The sequence below is a fragment of the Anarrhichthys ocellatus genome, unplaced genomic scaffold (assembly GCF_004355925.1).
Source record: "Anarrhichthys ocellatus isolate YVR2014 unplaced genomic scaffold, GSC_Weel_1.0 scaffold253, whole genome shotgun sequence".
NCBI lineage: Eukaryota > Metazoa > Chordata > Actinopteri > Perciformes > Anarhichadidae > Anarrhichthys > Anarrhichthys ocellatus.
Genome location: NW_022280282.1, coordinates 189 through 7,205, shown reverse-complemented (window position 1 = coordinate 7,205; position 7,017 = coordinate 189). Strand labels below are relative to the sequence as shown.

At 43.3% G+C, this 7,017-nt stretch overlaps 1 protein-coding gene across 2 annotated transcripts in view; it reads right to left on the bottom strand.

Moving 5' to 3' along the window:
• arhgap29a (Rho GTPase activating protein 29a) overlaps positions 1-6,665 on the bottom strand; it is a 33,849-nt gene extending 27,184 nt beyond the window's left edge. For both annotated transcript variants that reach the window (XM_031879377.1, XM_031879378.1), the window contains exons 1-2: positions 6,476-6,665; positions 4,816-5,216 (exon numbers count right to left, since the gene is read on the bottom strand). In XM_031879377.1, the coding sequence (XP_031735237.1) occupies positions 4,816-5,116 (301 nt within the window). In that variant the 5' untranslated portion in view covers positions 5,117-5,216; positions 6,476-6,665. The remainder of the gene's footprint in view (positions 1-4,815; positions 5,217-6,475) is intronic.
• Positions 6,666-7,017: the final 352 nt, after the last annotated feature.

Sequence of the window (7,017 nt, the reverse complement as noted above, 5' to 3'; positions counted from 1 at the left end):
CCCCCCCCCCCCCCCCCCCCCCCCCCCCCCCCCCCCAAATCCTTGGCTTCTCATTTGTAGTGTGGGAATCCTGAAGCGTTATCTTAGTGTGGGGCAGACATCGACAGCCTCCTGGAACAAAGCTGTCCCAGCAAAAAAAAAAAAAAGAAAAAAAAACAGTGGCCATAACCGTAAATCTTACCCGAGGGAAGGAAGGAGAGAAACACACAGAGAGGGAGCTCACTTGGGTTACAACTTGAAAACAACGTACAAATCTTCGAGTGCAGTCGGGCAATTAAACTTGACAAGTCAACATGGTTCTGCCACCTGTATGCGGCGTGACATGATTGCGCACATTGTGCATTGCTACAAGAAAGATTTTCAGCTACAGTTTATGATTTCATGGTTTCTTTCCTCAGTCAGAGGGGATTAAATGGACCTGCCATATGTCACAACACTCTGCACTTTAATCCCAGGCGGCAGCAATCCAGAGATCTAACCCTAGCACGGCATCAACTAATGTTAAGACAATAGCTGTGCTTTTAAACATAGATCACCCCAAAACTATTAAGGTAATGTAATAAATCCTGTTAGGCAGCTTAGTTGGCTAGATAAGTGTACAGAGTATGATTAAATCAAGACTTCCAAAAAAAAACAATGTAACTTGATCTTCAAGAGAAGACTTTAAAAGTAAGGAAGGCTAGTTGTTCTTAAGGTAATTTACAGGAGGCTTTAAATACGGGCGCAGTAAAAGAACCATAAAAGGAACTTTTTGGAGGAAAGAAGAAGCTTGCAGTGCTTTACAGTGGATCCCAGACCCAGTAGGACAGACTGTCTAAACAGAGCAGTTACAGCCATTAAGAAGGCCTGGAATGGTTAGTGAAAAGCCCAAGCAAGGCTAATTTTAGGCTGGTATTTCACAAGGGGTGATTTAGGATACAAATCGCTAAAATAGCATTTAGGCATTCTCTCAGAGGACCCAGACCAGAATCACTTTCCCACAAAGCTTTAGCATCTTTGCAAGAATACTCAACAGGCCTCCAAAAAAGAGAAAAAGCGCTTATTTCCCACAGCACATTTCAACAAAAGCCACAACAACGAAGCCAAAAACGCAACTAAAGTTGAACATCAATGCAACCATTGTACCATTTTCTTTACTGCCAATGATCTGAAGATTAAGAAAGAAAAAAAACAAACATTTTGGGCTCTCTGCCATAAAGTTGTAGCTCAGCGAGTGGTCAGGTGCATTACAGTGAAGAACATTACACGACACCTGTGGACCGTTTTTAGTAGAAACCTGTTAATCATTAAAACCCAGAATCTTCCATTCACAAAGCCATACTGATTTACTGGGGACACGTATGAGTCAGTGCGTTGTGACTCAAAGTAAAAACACACAGCTGATATAAGTACGAGTCACACATTAACGCTGACAAATTAAAACTGTGAGTAATGATGATGGAGCTGTGACGGTGCCTTGCTTCCCATGTATGTTTATTCCACAGCCATCCTTCCTGGGAAGTAGACCTGGTGGGATTGCACAATATTTAGGAGTTTGTGAGACGAGGGAGGTAGAAGGTGCCATGAGATGAAACAACTGTGGCTGTGTGTATGCAAATTTAAACAACAGAGAGGAAAAACAGGAATAGCATTAAGTTATTACATTGAAAAAAATCTGACAAGAATGTCACACATCAGACCTGTTTCAACTTGATATCAATATCCTGTAATCATACAACTGAAACACCCCGTCCACATTTATTGGTGCGGTGTTAAGCAGCCGACGCACAAAATTGGCCATCATTCTGTTTGGCAGGGCAATGAAAGCACCGATGACACACCTGTCCCAGTCAAACAGCAACACAACCTCAACACAACCTCAGTCCCAAAATAGACGATGTTGAACAGGAACACGCTAGGGCCAGATGTTTACTACGCTAATCTTATGATGGAGGTGCTTCAGAGGACTCATTCACCGCCAAACACAAAGGCCACACAGGGACCAGCTCCACGGCTCGTCTGGTCTCCAAACGTCCTCTGTGACCCCAGTTAAGACCAATCTTCAAAATAATAATCCCCTCCACACAAGGTCACGGTCACATCAAGGAAGAACACAAATATCTGGGAAACGCTGGCCGGACAACATTGAGAGCGCATAAACAATTTATTCTCAGGGAACACAAAAAAAAAAAAAAGAAAACAGTCATGCGTCATTGCCTCCAACCACAAATGAGCAGCAACGATACTATAATTGCCATTTAAGGTTGATGTTCGTTGATGTTCATTGCTGCCCCCCCCAGGGAGAAATCCCACAGGCCACAGCTATTCTTGACTTGGGAAATAATCATTTCTGCAAAAGCTGCCGGTTAGCAGCAGCATGCTAGTCTACCGATGCTTGGGACAATGGGTGTCTGACTCACATCGCTGACCGTGAATGCAGGCACTGTTGCGAAGGGTACAAGGCTCTAAGCTGAATATTGCGCTTGACTATTGGCCCTGCGTTGTTTAAAAAAAAAAAAAAAAAAAGCAGGGTTCGGTGAGCGGCCAGGGTAATGAGAGGTTTGAGCTATTGTGAGGCGCTGCAGAGACAATACGGTCATAAATTAGAGGGGGATTTAAATCACATACAATCACAGCACAGGTCAGTGACTCCCAACAATCTGTTAGCAGGCCCTTCTAAAGCCCAACAATGACACTTTGAAGATGCTTATTGACGACAAGCACAAACCTCCTCGATATGGCCGACAAAAAAATGAAATCCACAGATCTCAATACGAGGTCTGCATGGGATCAAGTGTGTCCCAATGTCAAAATCCCAGATTTGTCAAAACATTCTCCTCAACTTGTTTTTTTTTTCCCCGTGCCGTTTGAAATTCCTTGGAGACACAATGGTCTCTTTGCTGCTTTCCTCAATAGCAGACGGGTCTGTTTTCTACAACGTAATCAGCCTATTTCCCCAAATCTGCCCTTTCCTGTATTTAGCCAAAATAAGCCCGCTAATGGTAATACTCTTACAAATCATGTGTTGGCATCTCAGCCACAGGATTTGCATAATTGAGCTTGAGCGTACACGTAATTGTGTGCAGTAGACAGTCGCTGAACTGTTTGTCCTGAGTTCATTTTTTTTTCAGCCCATTTAAAGTATGATGTTCTTAAGCTCTATGCTATTGTTATTTGGAGACGTCACAAATTATAAAACCGGTTTCTTAGTGACAAGCAGCGAGGGCAAAATGTCTAGTATGACAGCTATGCAGCCTTGGCACATAACAACAACCTGTGTGTGCATGCTTTGGTGTTGATCACTTTGAACAGACCAAAAGAACAACTGTATCTGTGGTTCGTTAACACTCGACTAAGTCTGAAACGGAAAATGTGGAGCCAGGAAAGCCTCTTGCTTAGATCAAGTCTGCTTCTGTTCCGTAAAGCTGCAGACGTGGATCTCTTGCACATGATGACTTGCCGCTTTGATCCTTGGCGTGCTGACAGGTCACTGAAAAGTCTCTCGAGCTTAAAAAAAAAAAAAAAAAAAAAAAAAAGAAAGTCCTATTCTCTGTAATGCCGACGAGTCCAGCCGGGTCAAGCACCTTCACTGACCTCTCCAGACAAAAAACAAAAGCCTGGGATTCTTTCTTCTTTCAGGGCTTGGGAGTCATAGCGCGGTGGTAATGGGGGGGGAATAAAAATTTAAAAAAAATTAAAAAAGGTACCACCAGCACCGCATGCATCTTCACCTCATCATATTTAAACCTGCCAGGTCTGGGGCTTAACAGATCTGGGTCTGATCCAAAAGCCAAACGCTGAACATGCCAATTCAGGAATGTGATACTCACCCACACGAACGTAAACCGCCGCACAGACATGAGTAAGTCTCTAAACTCCACTGTGGTTTGGAAATGATTTAATCACAGATGAAGAGAAGCCTATTAGTCACCGCCTTAGAGGGGGTTTTATTCTGTCGAAAAAGCTTCGGGAGTTAAATGTTCCTGCTGCTATTTAATGAGGCTTCCGTGTAGTTTTGAACATTTCAAAGAGAGCATGGATTTTTTATTTTTTTTTTGCAGTGTAAAAAAATCCTTATGTCACATTAAAATGTCTTTTTAGGGTAATTTACTCTGACTGATCGGCCTACACTGACCAGAAAAAGCTCACCAGTATATTGAGAATTCTTACCGTGTAGTAATTTATCAAATCCTCCATTAATAGCTTTTAGATAGACTTCGTAAATGTTTGTATTTTTTATTTTTTTTTTACAGTGCAGATAGAAACACGGAGGGAAAGAACCAAACTAAAAAGGGAGATAAGGCCGGTTGACTGACCGCTCAGCCAAGGACGCAGCGGGACAAACCAGGTAGATAGACCTGCGACTGTGTACATTGTGCTGAAAGCAACAGTGTGTACACAAGAGCTGACCGGCAGCTGTGTCCCGTTAGAAATCCCTTTTGGCTGTGCTTACAGTATAACCCCGTTTTTTCCCCCTTCTACACTGCCACAAGCTCAGATTGTAAGAGGGGTACACATCTTATTTATGAGACAGAAATAATAACTACAAAGCAGAGAGGGCAGGGTATAACCACACTGGTGTTTTCATGTTATCACAAGCAACAGGGAAAGAATTTAGGACGTTATACACGGAAGCCCTTGCAGGTGTAATTATCTAATAGGCAGCAGTTAGTATCTATTAGTGTGAATAGAACTGATAGGATTAGTTAGAAGAGCATGTTGTGTTGGCCTCTTTTTATCATCAGCAGAAAGAGCAAATAACAGAATAGGACATAAAGCTGTGCGGCTGTTTGCCACATTCGCCTTAATGCCAGTGTCAACTCTTTAAAAACATACCTTTGGAGTTGAAAACTTCTTTGAGTTGTAGAAGCACGTCAGCGAACTTGCGCACATCGCTGACCAGCTGCATGATATAGATCGGGTCCGAGGCGGGGACATCTGGGCTGTCCGAGCTCCCCGAGCCGCCCTTGGAGACCCTGGCGGGGCTTGCCGAAACCAAGCTGGAGTTGGAGAGTCGGGAGATGCCTAGAGAGAGTTTGCTTCCACCACCACCACCACCACCAAAGTCGTCGCTGCTGTTGCTGCCGCCGCCTCCCGATCCTCCACCAGAACTCTGGCGCAGTATGGCAGCCAGCATGTCTTGTTGGTCCAGGGGCCCTTAGGCCTGGAGACCGTTATCCTGCAGTTCAGCTCCCGTTCTCAGACACAGCACTGCACCACAACAGGGATGAAGGCGTCTGCCGAAGAGAGAGAAGACCATTTGGAATAGCACGACATTACTGACTGCATCAGCGACATTACTGACTGCATCAGCGACATTACTGACTGCATCAGATGTGACTTGTCACCAGATGCGTTTTTAGCAGGACAACGAAGCACAGCTGGACTGCTCGTCATCCTGCTCACACACCTCTGAAGTAAATGAGGTGTGTAGCTCGACAGTTCCTGAACAGAGCTGCTGTATGCCTGGGACATTTCACAAGCAGTGTAGTGTTTTGAACAATGTGTGAGGTAACAGTCAAGTAGTTGTTGTACTGCTAAACAAGTCCCAGCATTCTTGATCTTAATACAATAATGATACCAATTACAACCCCAAACATAATCTGACAGAGCCAACCAGTCTTTAACTGTGATTTACCTAATTGGCTTATATATACATAATATATTGAATTAGGACATACATTTGAAGCATTCATATTGTATTGATCTAAAGTCTATGTGGCCTTTAATGATGCAAATGATGAAAACATGTTCTGCACTTTAATTCGATTATATTTCAAATACAAGCCAAACATTCGTTGGCAAAAACAATGTTTCTATAGAGCTAGATGAAACACACATTAGATAAAACGACTTCAATGCATTTTCCCATCTACACTCTGAGTCTCAGCGCACCTCCCCGCGCACAGGTAACATTAAACACGAGAACACGACACTGCGGGTTAAAAATCCCAAAATGGGATGATTTCTTGCTTATTGTCGAGTACAAAGAGACGAACTTAATCCCCATTAAAACCTACCGGGTTATTAAGGTCGGCTACTTAATTCGGCATCAACACATTCTACCAAGTAGCACTTTTTGTAATGAAATATCCGAGTTTTGCAACCAGACTAACTGCTGGATCTCGGTTAACGTTACCGTCTGTGTTCACTTAGCTCGGACTCGAGGAACAACCTTAACGTTGGGCTTTTGTGGTAGAAACACATGCGTCGTGTATTTAAGTTATGCCGAAATGTTGTGTTCAGAGGAAGCAAAGTTTTTAAGTAATTCCACCTCAAAAATAAGTATATATTTTTACCGGTAAAAAGGCAGCACTGAAGTTACTTTAGGCTACTAAATATGAATTCTGGTGAAAAAGTAACACTAGAACAAGTAACGTAACTAACTTACACCGACTATAGGAACATCTCTGTCCTCAAGTGTGTGCTCGTCAACAGCAATTTGTTTTGTAGCAACACAAACCAATGTTGCAAATGATCAAACAGAATTACACACCTGCAGTCGGATCCTGAAACATTTCAGCCGAAAGAAATCCTGATGTTTGAAACTGTCGCTGGCCAGTCTTCAAAAAGACAAATTTATTCCACAACCTCTGCGCTATCCTTATCTCTCACAGCCATATCCCAAAACCCCTCACTGTCCTGCTCGGCTCCACCGGCTTGAATCGCCTCCTCTCTCCGTGTGATGTAGGCGGTAACTTGTGATTGGTAACTCTGACACTGTGTGTGTGTGTGTGTGTGTGTGTGTGTGTGTGTGTGCATTTTTTTTAGAGATTTCGTGCGACGTCCTCTCTTAACAACAGGTGTCTGGAGTTTTAAAGTGTCAAGGAACCCTCCATACAGCGTTGAACATCCGGTTATGCCTTTCAAAATAAACGTACAGCAACACGCTGCATGCCAATATTTCACTGAAAGAGAACAGACTTGATAAAAGTCCAATAATATGCAGTTAGTAGCCTGATCAGCATTTACTTTACCTTACAGAGATAGAGATGCGTGCACCACTGCTACAGAGGCTGCAGGCAGTTGTTTGCCTTG